General features: G+C 43.4%; 1 protein-coding gene across 1 annotated transcript in view; it reads left to right on the top strand.

Annotated features, from left to right (window-relative positions):
- Window positions 1-1,711: 1,711 nt before the first annotated feature.
- Window positions 1,712-19,030, top strand: part of LOC147703298 (uncharacterized) — a 53,346-nt gene continuing 36,027 nt past the window's right edge. The window contains exon 1 of the mRNA XM_086929492.1: window positions 1,712-3,482. Coding sequence (XP_086785618.1) covers window positions 1,712-3,482 — 1,771 coding nt within the window. The remainder of the gene's footprint in view (window positions 3,483-19,030) is intronic.

Raw genomic sequence — 19,030 nt, 5'->3', positions numbered from 1 at the left:
CTTCCGGGCTCAGGGAGCACAGATCAGCGCTCTAGCGACGCTGAAGGCTAAAGTTTATTTAAGGTCAGCTGGGACTGTAACGCGCTGTGGAGAAGAGTGTTGCCGGTGGCAGAGGCAGCCTCCATTCACTTAGCGCTTTTTAAAAATTATATCACTGCACTGCTCGCGCTGTTGTTATAGCGAATGTTTTTATGTAGCGATTGTAGGCTATTTTAAAACGTTCAGTGTGGGTTATAGTGGGTAAACTTACTGTGAATCACTGGTATTCACCTCAGCTGCTCAGTCTTTCTCCCACTCCCGCCCCGGTCCGCCGCGTCCAATCATGGGCGTTTGATGCGGAGGGCGAGGAGGAGCCTTGCACTTCCGGGCTCAGGGAGCACAGGTCAGCGCTCTAGCGACGCTGAAGGCTAAAGTTTATTTAAGGTCAGCTGGGACTGTAACGCGCTGTGGAGAAGAGTGTTGCCGTGGCAGAGGCAGCCTCCATTCACTTAGCGCTTTTTAAACCTTATATCACTGCACTGCTCGCGCTGTTGTTATAGCGAATGATTTTATGTAGCGATTGTAGGCTATTTTAAAACGTTCAGTGTGGGTTATAGCGGGTAAACTTACTGTGAATCACTGGTATTCACCTCAGCTGCTCAGTCTTTCTCCCACTCCCGCCCCGGTCCGCCGCGTCCAATCATGGGCGTTTGATGCGGAGGGCGAGGAGGAGCCTTGCACTTCCGGGCTCAGGGAGCACAGGTCAGCACTCTAGCGACGCTGAAGGCTAAAGTTTATTTAAGGTCAGCTGGGACTGTAACGCGCTGTGGAGAAGAATGTTGCCGGTGGCAGAGGCAGCCTCCATTCACTTAGCGCTTTTTAAACCTTATATCACTGCACTGCTCGCGCTGTTGTTATAGCGAATGTTTTTATGTAGCGATTGTAGGCTATTTTAAAATGTTCAGTGTGGGTTATAGCGGGTAAACTTACTGTGAATCACTGGTATTCACCTCAGCTGCTCAGTCTTTCTCCCACTCCCGCCCCGGTCCGCCGCGTCCAATCATGGGCGTTTGATGCGGAGGGCGAGGAGGAGCCTTGCACTTCCGGGCTCAGGGAGCACAGGTCAGCGCTCTAGCGACGCTGAAGGCTAAAGTTTATTTAAGGTCAGCTGGGACTGTAACGCGCTGTGGAGAAGAGTGTTGCCGGTGGCAGAGGCAGCCTCCATTCACTTAGCGCTTTTTAAACCTTATATCACTGCACTGCTCGCGCTGTTGTTATAGCGAATGTTTTTATGTAGCGATTGTAGGCTATTTTAAAACGTTCAGTGTGGGTTATAGCGGGTAAACTTACTGTGAATCACTGGTATTCACCTCAGCTGCTCAGTCTTTCTCCCACTCCCGCCCCGGTCCGCCGCGTCCAATCATGGGCGTTTGATGCGGAGGGCGAGGAGGAGCCTTGCACTTCCAGGCTCAGGGAGCACAGGTCAGCGCTCTAGCGACCCCTTCCATCAATATAAATGTGCTTTGGTCAGCGACCGCGCAGCGGACGCGTGCAGCGGGCGCGCCGGAAGCGCGCTAAAGTCGAGCCAAAGTCAAGCCCGTCTGCGCCCGTCCGCGGCCAGACGGGGTGCGGGGCCACAAACCCTGGCTCTCCTACAACAACCACTATTAGGTATGGTAGACAGGAATTGCTCGACCTCCAACCTGAAACGCCAGCAGACTGCAAACACTCCATGTATGCCATGTCGCTAAAAAAGTGCACTTTATGTACTTTTGTCCCGATCAGTCATGTCCCAGCCACTAGTACGGGTCATACCGTTAAAGCAGCCTTGCTTAACTGTAGATCCTTACGTAAGCATTGCATAGAAATTTTTCATTTACTTGAGGACCAGAACCTCAATATCCTATTCCTTACGGAAACTTGGCTGGATGACTACTCAGACCCGGATATCATTCAGGCCCTCCCCCCCGGATATGCCCTTTCCAGACTGGATAGGAAAGACAGCAGAGGTGGTGGCATTGCCATCGCTACTAAAGCCCCTCTAGTATGCACCTTATCTCCCATCCTGGTTGACCATAGTGAAGCTGGCTCTTTCACGATTAACACCGGTCCCAATCACTCTATATCTGGCATCCTGATATATCGGCCTCCTGGAAGGCTATTTGATTTTACTTCCACCCTCATGGAAGCCATAACCCACCTAGCACTAAGGAAGTCTCGCTTATTAGTGCTAGGAGATCTCAATGCCCATTTTGAAGACCCCTTAGATAATGATGCGACTGATATTAAATCTGAGCTACTTTCGGTACAGCTGGAAATAAAAAATAAGGAGCCGTCACATCAATTAGGACACTTATTAGACCCTGTTTTTGGCAACTGGAAGGGAGTTCATACCTCAGCTCCCCAACCTATACCTTGGTCTGATCATTACATCATCCCCATAACAATTCAACTTGATAGAACGGAACACTATCGTCATCAATCTCTACGTTATAAACGCAGGAAATGGAAGAATTTCTCAGTAGAATCTTTCACTAAAATTGTCCAGGATGAAGGCCCTCCTAGGGGGGATGACTGTGAGACAGCGAATAAGCACTTACATAACTGCATCACCAAGGCCCTTGACATCACTGCCCCAATTCGCACCACGACCAACGCCAGGAGAACAAAAAAAGCTGCTCCCTGGTTTAGTCAAGAACTTCAAACCATGAAGACGGCTTGTAAAAAGCTTGAAAGAGCATGGCGCCAAAAATGTTGCCCAGAAATTAAAGCCCAGTACAAAGTAGCGCAAAGAGAATATAACAAAACAATACGCTTGTCCAAGGCAGCTCATTACAACATCCGCATTTTGGAAGCAGAAAACTCCTCTAAGGAACTTTATCAAATCTACAAAGAAATCTCTATAGTGGACACGAATCCTTCCTCCCAAAATGACTCTGTGGAAACTTGTAACAACATTGCTCAATATTTCTCAGGAAAGATTACTAACATCTATGCCAGTTTTTCCACCAATATAAAGTCGGGAATTGAATTTTTTGAAAATGATAATCTCATAAGTACTCCAGTGTGCCTAGGTTCTTTCGATGTTCCTCCCTTTGAAGCATTGGCCAAAATGTGCAAGAACATCAAATCTGGCTCTCCTCGATACCCTGCGCCTCCTAAAATTCTAGCTAAAGCTTTCTCTGTACTAGAACCTCATTTCAGACACCTGCTTCAAGTCTCCTTCTCCACGGCTTGCTTACCTATGGAATGGAAACAAGCTGTAGTGCTACCGATTAAAAAAAAGCCGAACATGAGTCATGACATATTGGAGAATCTTCGCCCAATATCTTTGCTACCTTACCTTGCAAAGCTAGCTGAGAAAATTGCTAATGCCCAACTCATGGTCCATCTAGAAGCCCATAATGCTTTTCATAAATCTCAATCGGGGTTCAGATCAAACTTTTCCACAGAGACAGCTCTCCTGAGGGCTATCGAAACCCTTCGGGAGGGAGCGGATGAGGGTAAGACCATGGCTCTCATCATGCTGGATCTCAGTGCCGCGTTTGACACTGTAGCGCATTCCATCCTGCTACAGTGTCTAAACAGAGCGGGGGTCACCAAAAAGGCACTGGGATGGTTGAAAGCCTTTCTTATCAACAAGAGCTTTCAAGTCCAAAGAGGGACTTTTCTCTCAGACAGTGTGGTGCTAGAACAGGGGGTGTCTCAGGGCTCTGCCCTGAGTCCCACCCTGTTTAATTTGTACATGGCTCCCCTGGCAGAAGTGGTGCAATCGTTCGGCGTAGAGCTTGTCTCCTACGCCGACGATACGCAACTTCTAATATCACTGTCACAAGCCCCTTCTCTGGAAGCAGACAACTTCAATGCTTGCATGTGTAAGCTTGCCACTTGGATGACAGAGCACTGTCTTAAATTAAATGGCACAAAAACGGAGGTTCTTATAATCGGGGGCAATGAGACAAAATACCTGCACCTAAATTGTGTCCCCACTGTGCCTTGTTAGTGTAGCTCGAGGCGCCCGGCCGCCATCTTGGGACTGCTGTGGATAGTGTGCCACTGGTCAGAGCGCTCTAGTGCTCTGTGTGGACAACAGGTGAGCCTGTATTTAAAGCTCGCATTCTCCCGCGCAGCGGTGACGCGCAGCGGAAGCGCCTGTCTGTCGCCTGAGTCGAGCCAGAGTCTGCCCGTCTGCGCCCGTCAGCGCTAAGGAGGCGCGAGAGGCGGGAGACTCTGATCGTCTTTTCTATCGCCCCAGGATGCCCCCTGACTCAAGTATGTCACGGGATTATTTACTATCACTTCGGGGTCCTTATGCTCCCTGTCATTGCTCTCTAGTTCCCCACACCTGGTATGGCCCGGCTTGTTGTGCTCACTGTCGAGTAACTTTAAATTCTGACTTGCCGTCAGAGACATCCAGCGATTCTATTCTGCTTCGAGGTGGGCTAATTAACGCCCGCTCCTTAGTAAAAAACGCTCAGAACATCTTTGATCTTATCACCGAATCCCATCTGGATTGTCTTTTTATCACGGAAACATGGCTGAAGCCATGGTCTAATCCTGCCCTTGCCATAGCCCTACCACATGATTATCATATCCTACGGTTAGATAGGCAGGAACAACGAGGAGGGGGTCTTGCAATTATCTATCGGAATAATTTCAAATGCACTATTGAAGCACTGACGGAGCTAAAAGAGTCAGAAGCATTTGCTTTTTCTTTAGCAATTCATGACTCTCTTGTATTTTCCGGAGTCCTTATATATCGCCCTCCAGGCCCACCCTCCACATTTTTAGACTCTGTTGGCGACGTGTTGAGTGACCTAACTCTCAGGTTCTCTAATTTCACGGTGTTGGGGGACCTCAACCTACATCTCGAGGCCCCAACTGATCCTGGAGTCAGTAGCTTCCTAGACACAATTGAAGTGTTGGGACTTACTTTGTTGAATCGCGAACCAACACATCAAGCAGGACATCTATTGGATGGTATCTGCTCCAATTTTTCCAGCCTGATAGTTAAACCTCCAAGCCCTCAGGTATGGACTGATCATTTTTTAATTCCTTTCCTGATAGCTGAAACCCGGAAATTCTTTTCTAACTCCTTAAAAGGTACAGATAACCCCTATATAAAACCCACTCCGAATTGGAAGGCACTAGCCAGAAGGGCCGATATTGTTGAAAATCTTAAAAATGATTTACCAATTTTCGCCGATTGTACCTGTCCAGACTATCAAAGCTTTTGTGACTGGATTGCTGGAGCGGGCAAGCTGCTCATACCAGCTAATAGTGAGAACATGAAACCTAGGAATAAGAAAAAAAATGCCCCGTGGTTTTCATCAGCCCTTAAGGCCGAGCTAGGTGAAGTGAAAACTCTAGAACGGAGGTGGCGTCGTAATTACGACACAGCTGCACGTAACACCTATATAGCAGCTAGACGAAAATATCATGTAGGATTAAAACTAGCAAAAAAAGCCCATTACCTACAGGCCATTTCTTCTGCAGGCCAAGAACAAAAAGCTATCTTTAGGATCGTTAAGGATTTTATTAAGCCCTCAGCTCTATCGCAAGAGATCCCTCCATCACAAGATCTCTGTAACACGATATCTGACTATTTCGATAATAAAATCCTAACTATCACTAATACCTTCCCTTCAGATATTACCTTCACAACGGATGGTGAACAGATAGCGAAGATTACTTCCCCCCTCCGCTTTGACGAGTTCTGCCCAGTCCCCCTGGAGGAAACTGCCAAAGCCATTCTAGCCAGCAAATCAGGTTCCCCTTTTGACCCCTGTCCTCCTCCGGTGTTGCACCATCTAATAGAGATAGTTAATCCCATGATTAACAGTATCATCAACTCTTCTCTAGCAACAGCAAGTATCCCAGAGGACTGGAAACTTGCAGCTGTAAAGCCACTCCAAAAAAAGGCCCTGGCCGATCCTACTACCCTGTCCAACCTGCGCCCAATCTCTTTGCTACCCATCCTATCTAAGCTGACTGAAAAGTTTGTCAATAGTCAACTGACAAACTTTTTGGAGAAGAATAACGTTCTCCATTCAAATCAGTCTGGCTTTCGGTCAGAACATTCTACCGAATCAGCTCTATTATATTCTGCTGAAACTTTAAGAGCAGCAATGGATCGGGGAAAACAGGCTGTCCTTATCCTTCTTGACCTGTCGGCAGCCTTCGATACCGTGTCCCACAACATCTTACTGGACCGGTTGGCTGCCGCAGGGGTGGGAGGACAGGTGCTGACCTGGTGTAGGAACTTCCTCACAAACAGACGCCAAATAACAGTGCTTGGCCCATATCAGTCTGAGGCTAAAAACGTCAGCTCAGGGGTGCCACAGGGCTCCAGCTTGAGCCCTGTCCTTTTCAATCTATATATGACACCCCTGATGAACTTGATCGAGTCATTCAAGATCAGTTCTATCTCATACGCTGACGACACCCAACTGATTCTGGTGCTGGATAAGGAACAACCAGGTGCCGAGGAAGACCTTAGGAATTGTCTTGCAGCGACATTCAAGTGGATGAATAACAACCATCTAAAGTGCAACGCTGGAAAAACGGAAATCTTACCCATAGGGATCAATAATCTTTTTTCCCCGTCAGCTTGCTGGCCATCGGATGCAGAAGCTCCACCTAACACAATTGCATCCGCCCGTAACCTAGGCATAAAGTTTGACAACTGCCTATCCTTCAAACCTCAGGCTGTAGCAGTGGCAGGTATGTGCTTTCAAATTATCAAAGCACTTAGGAAATTTTTTGACCTCCTTCCCCTTTCGGCGAGGAAAACAGTCGCAGTGGCCTTAATAAATTCCAGGCTAGATTACTGCAATGGACTCTATGCTGGAGCAAATAAAATCGTGCTCCACAAATTGCAGATGATCCAAAACGCGGCTGCCCGCCTCGTACTGCGTCTGCCCCGCAGATCATCTGCCTCTGCAGCTCTAAATACCTTACACTGGCTGCCAATAGGAAAGAGAATTTTGTTTAAACTTCTCCTGATTACTTTTAGAGCCTTCCATCAACGTGGCCCGACCTATTTACGAAGGGGGTTCAAAAGATACTACCCAGCACGCTGCCTAAGATCTGCCAGTCAGAATTTACTTACTATTCCCCGCTTTAAACTGGCTACAAAGGGTGGCAAATCCATCTTTGTACTGGGAACTAAGGCCTGGAATAAACTTCCCCTTCCCTTGCGTTCTTTTTCCCAAGAGGCCCCTTTCAGGAAGGCACTGAAAACCTGGATTTTCTCCATGCCTGACTCAATGTGTAGAACCCTAGTGTAGTGGCTGTGTTTAAAAAACTGGACTTCTTTCCCTATCCAACCCTTCCATCTGGGTTGTGTAAGCGCCAAGATACTCCTTGGAGTGGTAGCAGCGCTCTATAAATGCCCATTACATTACATTACATTACAAAATGGACGAAAGAATGGTGGCCCAACTGTCTGGGTCCCTTGCCTACTCCCAACCGGGAAGCAAAAAACGTAGGTGTCTGGGTAGACAACAAGTTGTCTTTTGATAGCCATATCAAGAAAACAGTAGGCAAATGTTTTGGAGTAATGAAAACGCTCAATCGCACCTTGGACTTGCTGCCTCTGAATTCCAGGCGTACCATGACGCAGGCACTTATCACATCCCGTATTGATTATGGGAATGTGTTGCTCCTGGGCACATCTGCTAAAAACATCAAGAGACTACAGGTCCTACAAAATTCTGCAGCCCGCCTGGTGTTAAGACTTCCCCGTAGAGCCCCCTCGGGACCCTCTCTGACCTCCCTCCATTGGCTACCTATTAGCAAGAGGATTGCTTTCAAAGCTCTACTATGGTGCCACAGGATAATTCACCAAAAAGCGCCGGCTCATATGTCGGATTTAGCATCCCTGTATGAACCGAACAGATCCCTTAGATCTTAAGGAATGGGCTTGCTCAGAACATCACGCCCCAAAAAAGCCAGAATGGGAGGCAGGTCCTTCCGCTCACTGGCAGCCAAGCACTGGAATCTCCTTCCTACGCACATTAGGCTAGAGACTAATGAGGCCTCTTTTAGAAAGATGCTGAAAACCTTTCTATTTACTTCGTAGTGGTGCTGGTTTCTCTCCTCCTAACATGCTCTCTCCACAGCGCGGGGACACGCCGGGAGGCGTCACCAGGCGCTTTATAAACCCCTTTAAACTAAACTAAACAAATGTTTAGTACTGTCCATTACAATAGTAATAGTTGACTGTGAACTCCATGTGCTTACTGTGGGAAAGGAAGAAAGAAGCTGCACTCCATCGGAAGATGTCTTCTTAATGGACCGAAGTGAATAGATCCACAACTTTGTTGTTATTATGTTCTCATGCCTTTTATATTAGTGCATGTTTCTAGTTAGTTAGCACCTTAGCTGTTATGCTTTGACAGAGACCATTGATTTCCCTTGCACCAAGGGTTATTTGCTGTAAGCTACTGCTGATGGCATTTGCTGTTACTTGACACTTTATTGGTGATAATTCTTTATCCTCTTACCCTGAAGAATGTAACTACTGCTTCATCTGTTTCCCGATTTTTCTTGATTAAGATTTATTTTGGTACAGTTTGCTACTGCAGCTGTATGTTGATACTGATGACGCGAGATATCAGATTTTACATTATACAACATTTACTAATTTGGACACAAAAAGCTGAATGTGAACCTTGCACACGTCAAGTGAAATGACACTGCAATTGTGACAAATAAAGTACTAACACCGTAAAAGTGCGCTTAAAATGTCTAAGACAAGAGCAAATATATGCAAAACTATTAATATATTACAAGAGCAAGACTTGTTTTACTAGCTCTTTACTGATGAAATAATGTGATTCTAAAAATGTGGTTAGCATTTCCATTGTCTTTCAATATAGTGCATCATAAGAAGAATGTGGTGCAATTTTCTAATACATGTAGTTATGAGGCTGAAATCTCCAGAGATGATAGTAGATAACCTAAAGTTTATGGAAGTTAAGAAACGATTTTAGTAAAATAATTGTAAGAATAATTTACATGTATGAATGTGGAAAAATTGTAGCAGTAGGCTATTTCTAACGTTAGTCATTTTCTTAATAATACATTAGTGAAGTGTACTATTATTCTTTATTATGAAATATTGTTTTATTGCATTATATATCATTCTAATTTGAGTTTTATTTTTTTGAAAACTGACAAAATCATTTAAAAGCTTTTTAGACACGATCTTTCCTAAGCTGCATTTTTTCCAAATAAAATGTTGGTTTATTTGTTCTGTATATGAAACTTCTTGCATTTTATGGGCATTCTTTTAGAGTTCACTGTCAAATGGTTTGGTGAGAAAGTGAACTCCACCCCAAAGACATGAACTATTGCAATGTATTTTATTTACCATTGACAAACCTGGGAGGCCTGGAAAGACAGTTATTTCTTATGATTAGCCTGGGAAACCATTCAGGAGTGACTAAAATGTATTTGATGATTTTATGTGAATCCAATCATATGATGGGCTGACCACAGTGGGGTGATAGTACATCACCAGGAGCATCATAAAGAGTATATAGGATGAAACCCTAAAGGAGGGGGACCCCACAAGCGAGATACACACATGAAAACGCCCCTTGATTGTTTACTATCAAAAAGCCATGCTCTATTTCTTTCCAAGAGAACTGAGTGTTTTTTTAAATGGTTTTTGAACCATCCTTCAATCGCCTTATTTGGGACTGCATTTGCTGATGCGGCTTCTTTAAGTATCCGGACTGAAATTCTTCTTTGCTGATCAACCAAACTTTCTATTTCCCCTTTTTGTCCCTGCCACCTCCACCCTGTCTGTCCAAGCTCCATGTCCTAACCCCTCCCTCTTGTCCTCCATGGTCCATTTTGCTACCACTGCCTTCTGCCCTTTATGCTCTGTTGTGCTGCAACTGCTCCTCCTGTCTGCCCTGCATGGTCTGTTGTGAAGTCCCTTCCCCTGTCTTCTTGTGTCCGGGTCCAATCCATAGCAGTGGCTTCTGTGCATACCCATGCCCCCTCCCTCTTGCCCACCATGGCCGTTGTGGCCATTGTGCTGCCTCTAACCCTAACCCTCCTGCTTGCCATACATGGTCTTCTGTGCTGCCAAAGCACCTTCCACCTGCCCTGTGTCGTCAGCTTGCTGCATCTGACCCCTTCCCACCTTCTTTTCGTTGCCTCTGTGTATGCCATCATAGTTTGCCCTCAATGGTGTGTTGCGCTTCCAGTGCCCCTCCTCTGCCTCCTCATCAGGTGCCCTCAGTTTTCCATGTGCAGACCCCTATCCCCTACCTCCTGTGTTGTTTGATATGATATGATATAGTTTTTATAAAGCGCGGCTTACACTCCAAGGAGCATCTTGGCGCTAGTGGTAAGAGTGTCATCGGAAAGAAAGAGGGAAAGTGCTGGCAAAAAAAGGGGGGGGGGGAGTGCTGAAACTAAAGAGAGTTAGGTTAGATTAGTTTTAGAACTAACGTGTCAGGCGCATTAAAAATCCAGGTTTTGAGGGCCTTGCGAAATAGGATTTCAGAGGGGATCTGACGCATCTGGGAGGGGAGTTTGTTCCAGGCTCTAGCTCCCAAAAAACCTAGCGATTTGCCACCTTTGGTTGCGAGCCTGAATCTAGGGACCACCAGTAGGTTCAGGTTGGAGGACCTGAGTGATCGAGAGGGGGTGTATTTTCCAAACCTTTGGGACAGATAGGAGGGACCCGACTGGTGGTAGGCTCTGAAAGTGATAAGCAGGATTTTAAATAGTACTCTCTTATGAATGGGCAGCCAGTGTAGGGTTCTAAGTGCTGCTGAAGCAGATGACCTCCTGGGCAGCCTTAGTACTAGGCGGGCTGCGGTATTCTGCACCATCTGCAATTTGTGCAGGACGCTTTTGTTGGAACCTGCATAGATGCTATTGCAGTAATCCAGGCGGGATGTAATGAGGGCCACTGCGATTGTCTTCCTGGCCGTCAAGGGAAGGAGGTCGAAGAACCTTCTCAAGCCCTTGATGATGTTAAAGCAGGACCCTGCCACGGTACCTGCTTGTTGCTTGAAAGAGAGGGCTTCATCAAACCTAATCCCGAGGTTGCGGGCTGATTTGATTGTGTTTGGCGGGACCTCAGCATCTTGGGGCCACCACTGTTTCGGGCAGAAGAGGTTATCTTGACCGAAGGGGAGGATTTCCGTTTTTCCTGAGTTACACTTAAGGTGGTGGGTTCTCATCCATTCAAAAGTGGCGGTGAGACAGTCTTTCAGGTTTTCTTCAGCTGAGGTAGTGTTGTCTTGAACCAGGATGAGCTGCGTGTCATCAGCATACGATATTGTGCTGATGTTGAAGGAGCTGATGAGCTCTATCAGGGGGGTCATATATAAGTTAAAAAGAATTGGGCTTAGGCTAGAGCCCTGTGGCACTCCTGTGGTTAGTGCCTTCTCGCCTGACCGATAGTTTCCCAATAGAGTGACTTGCTTTCTATGGTTAAGGAAGTTTTTTAGCCAGTTTAGGGCGGTTCCTGTAATTCCCAAGTTTGCCAGGCGGCCAATTAATACGGGATGGGAGACCGTATCAAAGGCCGCCGACAGGTCGAGCAAGATCAGGACGGCTTTTTTGCCTTGGTCCATTGCTGTCTTGAGGGTCTCTACCGTATGTAGGAGGGCTGACTCCGTGGAGTGTTTTGCTCTGAAACCTGCTTGGCTAGGATGTAGTAGGTTGTTGTCCTCCAGAAATGCGGTCAACTGTTTGTTTACTGCTGTCTCTGTGAGTTTAAACAGTAGTGGAAGCAGCGATATAGGGCGGAGGTTGGAGAGTGTGGTGGGGTCGGCAAGGGTTTTCTTTTGAAGGGGTTTCACGGCAGCGAGTTTCCATTCAGAGGGAATGGCAGCGGTAGCAAGGGAGGAATTGATAATATTGTTTATAGTGGGATTCACAGTGTCCACTATGGTTTGGAGTAGCAAAGGGGGACACGGATCGAACGGGGAGCCTGACTTGATAGAGAGGATAGCTTGGCGAGTTTCCTCCATGCTGACCGGGGCAAAATTGCTTAGCTGCGGGTTTTTGTTGGTTGTTGGTAGGTTTTCCTGTAGAAGGGATTCGGGGGGGTCTGGAAAGTCTTTAATTAGGTTTTGAATTTTTTGTTCGAAATAGTCCGCAATTGAGTTGCACAGGGCGGGAGAGGGTGGGATCTCTTGCCTAAGGATTCTGGGATTCATGAAGTCATCGACTATTTTGAAGATTTGCTTTTGATTGTTGTTAGACTTAGTGATGGCTTCAAGGAAATGTTCTTTTTTGGCGGTTTTTATCATTTCGTGATAATGTTTCCTAGCAGTTTTGTAATCTAGGAGTTCAGTGTCGCTGTAGGTGCGACGCCATTTCTTTTCGAGGGTTTGGTCCGCTGTCCTTCCCCTGCCCCCACCCTCCTGCCCTTCATGGTCCGTATTGCTGCAACTGTCCCTCTTGTCTGTCCGGTATGGTCATCTTGCTGCTCTTGCCTCTTTCCCCTTTGCTCTCTGTTGTCCATGGGCATGGCCCTATTCCCTTCCTATTGCTTGCCATGGTCCATTTGCTGCACTGCCACCCTGCTTGCCCTGTGTGATGTATTGTGCTGCTGCCACCCCAAAGGCTGGCCCTGTAGGGTAAGTTTTGTGCCCTGCCCAGTTGCCTCCTGCCATCTCTTATTCAAATCTGTGTCCCTACCCCATTCCTCCTGCCCTCCATGATCTAATTTACCAAACTTGCTAACATTTTGAACTCAGTAAGAGGGAGATGTTGAAAAATAAACCTGGGGAATTGATTTTCCAATTGACTTACATTGAAAAAGAGGATATTCTAGACAAATAAAATAAAGGTCTTTTGGGCTTAAAAACATCAGGAGTCTCCTGCCTGAATCAGGTCTGTTGGCATGTATGGTTGTATTTCCACTGCCTCTTCCTTCTGCCCTCAATGGTCTTTTATATTGCCATAGATTCTCTTGTCCTCACTGTATGGTTGTTTTTTTTCCCCTGTCAACATTTTCCCTGCCCTCCATAGTTCGTTGTACTGCCATTGCCCCTCCAACCTGCACAGCAAGGTCAATTTGTTGCCTCTGCACCCTCCTCCATGAGAGGGTCTTATTCCCATAAAAATGATGGTTAGTGCTCTAAACAACTAAAATGAGGCCATATTTTTTGAGCTCCCAAATAGCAACAAACCACTTTTAAATAATGTGCTATCTTGATGGCTTTTTTTATCCAGTTGATCACTTGATTATATGTTATACTTCAGGGAGAGGATGTGGCATTACAGCCAGAGCTGCAGACTTTGCAACTAGGGAACCAGGTTCAAGTTTCGGCATCAGTTCGACCTCTTATGATTCTAGGTAAATCACGTAATCTCCCCTTGTCTAAAAGAAAAATGAATGGGTCCTTGTGTAATGTAGCTAATGCTCATGTAAAGCACTCCTATACCTTTCGGTCAAGTCTACGCTATATAAAACTGCACACAAATGAAGTAATTAAGTGTTTTGCAAATCACTGTCATTGTTCTCCACTTGGGCTCATTTGGGTGATATTTGTGCTATATTTGGGTTCTTTTTTCCCCAGTGGCCAACTTGGGAGACTTACTTGTTGTGAAGCTCCCTAATTTCATCATTTACTGCAGTGTCCTCAGTATAAAATACTTTCAGTTTTCTACTTTGATTCCATCAAGATGGAGTTTATATGTGCCACACCTTTGGCATAAATTCATTACGTTACCACTCTAGTTGCTAATTAGAACACTCTAGTAAAACTGCTGATCACCAGGAACTTTACTGGCAGTCTGTGCTGGTGTTGAAAGCGCATGTTTCAGCCTGCACGTCTGCATGTGTTGAAAAAACATGTTTCAATCTGCATGCCAGATCGTTATAATGAAATAGAAGAGGAAGATATTTGAAAACTCTCTTAATATGTGTGTTAACTTTTCTTTTTACAGCACTAACTATACGTTCTATGACAAACTAAACCCCCTTTTTGTTTTTTTCTTAAGTTAAATGTTTTAAGTTTTACCAGTTTGATTCAATCAACCTGGCTTCAGGTGTGCCACACTTTTGTCATAAGTAACACTGTTAGCGCTCTAGATGTTCTTTAGAATATTTTGGGAGGCTGTAGTAAAACACAAGGGAATAAACTGGCAGACTTTTTTTTATATGGCTGAGAAAGATAGTGTGAATTTATAGAAAATATGCTCTCATTTTAGGTTTTGGAGCACCTTCCATAACCTCTATGGGGAAATCATGAAAAAAAAAGTTTGCTCTCAAACATGATTATTGAAATCCCAGCAGGCTTTTCCACAGGGTAAAATCACCTTAGAGCACATCATTACTCCTAAAATTAGTATGGTGCCATCAACAAATGATTCATATTGCAACAAAAATCAGTAATCACCCTTTATATGTTCTCCTTTTTGTGATCCTCAAAACCTACCATTCACTACATTGCATTTCAATAGGGTGCTATCATGTATATTTTCCCCAAGATGGCTGCCGTCACTTCCTGGTTGAAGTGTTGCCAGCCAATTCAATTTTAGTAGGATTTCAGTAGGATTTTGGGCTCCCATATATTTATAGTTTTTTTTAACTTAAATATCTCTGAAACTGCTGAACCGATTCATACCAAATCACTGAAAGCACGCTTTCTGAACCAACATCTAACTTTCCACCAAATTTGGTGTAATTCTGTTTAGCGGTTCGGGCTGTAGTTGTTTTAAAAAAATAAACAATACCCATGAACATAACGTGGGGAAAACACATTTTGGGACGCCCTTTTTTTTTACTCAACCCCCGCTTGAAAATTCAACCTTAAACTTTCAACACAGCAGCTGAACCAAAAAAGGGATTTTTTGTGAAAATGTCATGAAGATTCATCAAGTCGAGTTGGTATTTGCAAAACAAAAAACACTTTTCATATGGAAACTTTGGTCCTAACTATACCTACCTAGATACTGACATATCTATCTATTTACAGCCTCTTGGCTCTTTTGTTTTATGGCAGATATTGCAAAGGGTCGCCCTTGAAGGAAAAGCTGAGAGGTGGTCCATTACCGATAAAAAGGAGGATTCTGCCGGTATAGAAGAATCTCCTGGGAGGATATCAGATTTGCCATTAACGGACTGCAGGTACTTTTGTAAGCTGCACATAAAGCTGTCTGTAGACTATAGTCTTCCCTTCCCTCCCATTTGAAAAAGAACCTTTGCAGCTTTGCAGTTCGATCACGACTGGCAGATCTGGAAGGACTGGCTATCCATGAGGCCATTACTTTTTCTATATTTGAATGAATGAAGTTAAGTCCCACCTAAGCCATTTAAGTTCCAGGAATTAGCAACACTTGATGGGTTAGATTGACCCGACATGGAGCACTTGAAGGATATTGATGGAAGATCGGAGAGTATTATTGTATTGAGTAACTCTGGAGAGGGGGCACCTATTCAAGATTCGTCTGGCCCAAGCATTTCACCAATCACAGTTTCTCTACAGAAACTCGCTCGGCCCATCATAGATTCAACTCTAATCAATAGTGTAGGGAACTTTTCCTATTTTTCCTCTGATAATATTGTTTTTTTGTTCTGGAACGTGGCAGGTCTCCGGAACAAAATAAAGAACCCAGAATGGTTAGAATTAATTGAGGCTTATGGCACATGTCCATGTAAACAGGTTTAGAACATATCATGTTTCTGCCTTTTCAACAACGCATGGCAGACCTAAAGGGGGCCTGTGTATTTGTGTTTCTAATAATTTACCATCTATTAGAATAGTTTATGAATTAACTAACCCCTACTATCAAGTAATTGTCTGTGAAGGTTCAGGCCTAGCCAGGTTAGTAGTGATTAACTTGTATAACAATGCCCCAAGCTGTGAAATTATAACAATTTTGAATAAATTGGATAAGTATTTGGAACATTTGGACAATAGTAGAAGAAAGAAGCTCTCTATTCTGTGGGGTGGTAACTTTAATATACAACTGTGCAGTTCACCTTCCGAAAAAATATGCTGTATGAATCATTTAGATAAGGGGGGACAAACACACTTTAATCATAGTTGATGAGGAGATAAAATAAACAAACTAATTTATGAATTTGACCTATCGTTCTGAAATTAAATTTATTCTCTGTATGCCCCATTTAGGTGTCCCTTTAATGAGAGAAACTCCAATTCTATCATTGAATATTTCCTATCTTCAAATAATTCTGCAACCTATGTCTCTAATTTTAATACCTATTCTATTCCATTAAGTGGTAAATTTCTGAAGTCTGTACAAAATGTCACTAGTACTGCTTACTAGTAAACAGCATTGTCAGGTCTTGGTGCACTCAAGAGAATTTGAGCTAGCGACTCTCAATGGCTACTCCCTGCGGTGGCAACAGATTACCCCTGAGGGGTTTTTAAGTTAACTATTCTGTAAAACAGGGGAAGCTATTGAAATTTGTCTAGAGGATACCTCACAGCCTAAGGAGATCATTAATGACTTTCTGAAATTACACATGCGGTAAAGGAGAGTATTAAGGGGAAATTAATTATATAGTATTTGGGGAAAGGTCGCAAAATGCTGTCTCCAACCAGCAGTCCTCGCCAATATTAAGAAGCCAAGAGTAATTAAATAAATACTTTATTGGCATAAACATACAACCTCCTGCCACAAGAACTTACAGTCACCGATACAACTGTCAGTTGAGCACGAGAACAGTGGGATCATTCCAAGAAGGTGACAAATATATAGGGGTGGCAGGGGAAGGGAATATAACAATGCAGGGGGTGAGAAAGGGTTAAGGGAAGGAATGTCTGACAGAATATCGACGGACAGAAAATCAACCTACAGAAATATTGACGCAAGTATATCGAAGTCAAGAATATCGACATCCTATCTACATTATGGTAAGTACAAAAATATTGTAAAAAAAATATTGATGTAAAAAATAACATTGTTAAAAATATCAGTTTTTCTTAGTCAAAAAAATGATGTAAAATTAAGTAAAAAATACATTTAATTAAAATTAACATTGTCAAAAATGTATATATAATGTAAAAATAAATTAAAGATATATAATATATATACTTACGAATAATTTTTAATAATTACTTTAATAACATGTTTTTTAATACAATATAAATTATAAATATATCTATTCACGTAAAACAATAATATAAAACAATAAATAAATATCTATAGCAAATTTTAAAAAAGTATAATTTTTTTACTCTTTTTAATATTCATTATATACTACACTAACTAAAATAATAAACAAATATTACATATCGGAGGTAATACAATTACTATTTGAACTCCAAACAGTTCAACAGTAGGGGTTAAAGCTACTATTCCTACTCCAGAGAGTGCAAAAGTAGGGAAAGTGTTGGATAGCATAGGGGTAAAAATACTATTCCCACTCCAGTGAGTGCACCAGTAGGGAAAGTGTTGGATAGCGTAGAGGTTAAAATTACTATTCCCACTCCAGGGAGTGCAACAGTAGGGAAAGTGTTGGATAGCGTAGGGGTAAAAATTACTATTCCCACTCCAGTGAGTGCAAAACAGTATGGAAAGTGTTGGATAGCGGAGGGGTTAAAATTACTATTCCCACTCCAGGGAGTGCAACAGTAGGAAAAGTGTTGGATAACGTGGGGGTGAAAATTACTATTCCCACTCCAGGGAGGGCAACCGTAGGGAAAGTGTTAGATAGTGTTGGGGTAAACATTTATATTCCAACTCCAGTGAATGTAAGAGTGTTGAAAATTGGGATAGTGTAGGGGTTCAATTAACATACTTATTAATTAAATAATTTGTGAAAAATAAATAACATATTACAAATTAAATTAACTAAGAAATTAATAATAAATAACAATACAATTAAATTAATATTTATTTAAATAAAATTAAATTACTTCCCACCCTATTCCCCCATACACACACACAACCAACCACACATACAAATCAAATTAACATAATTAATGTCATATAGAGGGCTGCATAATAGCCCGCAAACGTTTGGGCGATGGCTTGGGAAGTGGCATGGTGAGCCCCATTCTTGCCCTGAATCTCAGGAATGATGCAATTGGGTTGGGATAGGACACTAAGTTATGAAACAGTTTGCCATTTTTATCGCCCTAACCATACACGCGCTCCACAGAGGAGCGCCAAAGCATTTTAGCGGACTCCAGTAAGATCTGGCAGATCTCCTCGAATCAGCATGAGCTGTCGAGCGGAGTCATCACTGTCATTGGTAGCCTGGGCAATTCGTAAAAAACAAGGACCCCCTGAGTAGTAGTGAAACCAACTCCTAGGACAGGGATAAAATGTATGAGTATAAATTTCTAGACAGTTGCAAATGGAAACAAGTTAAAAGAAACAGAGCAAAAAGGAAACAGAACTTATATAAAAAACATCATAATTTTAATAAACACAGTTAAAAATCATGTAGTGTGCTAGATAGCATACACTACCTGACATCAAACATACAAAATTAAAAAACATTAATTTTCAAGACTTCAAATGCAATTTAAAAAAATGTTAGACACACAGCTATTTTCAATGGTATCTAACTGAACAGTGGCAATAGAGTTCGATGCGGCATTGACAACACCTTCTTTAGAAGCCACACAAATATATAATGAAGAATCCCATTAACCATTTATTACAGTTCCAGCTTATTTTTCGTTTTCCGAAAACAGAAATGGATATATTTCCGATTCTTATAATGTAGCATCTACAAATTCGTAACGTGGCCACAGATAGGTTCCAGACGGAGTTGGTGGCTGTAAAAGTTTCCTGAGGCAAATTTTCCCCGCAATATAGATTGTGATGGTCGCGTTGCTTGGTACGAAAAATATCGAAAGGGCAATTAGCTGTACGTGCCCAAAAAGATTACAAGATCTTTCCGAAATCGGACAAAATGCAGCTGAAAATCGGGGCAAAGTTGGCCGCTGGGGTCTTATGTCAGATAGCAACGGAAGACGCCAGTGGCCATCTTTGCCCCGATTTCCAGATACATTGTGTCCGATTTCGGAAAGATCTTGTAATCTTTTTGGACACGTACAGCTAATTGCCCTTTCCATATTTTTCG

The sequence above is a fragment of the Lissotriton vulgaris genome, chromosome 7 (assembly GCF_964263255.1).
Source record: "Lissotriton vulgaris chromosome 7, aLisVul1.2, whole genome shotgun sequence".
Classification (NCBI taxonomy): Eukaryota; Metazoa; Chordata; class Amphibia; order Caudata; family Salamandridae; genus Lissotriton; species Lissotriton vulgaris.
The sequence above is the reverse complement of the archived record's forward strand: the minus strand, read 5'-3'. Positions and strand labels throughout refer to the sequence as shown.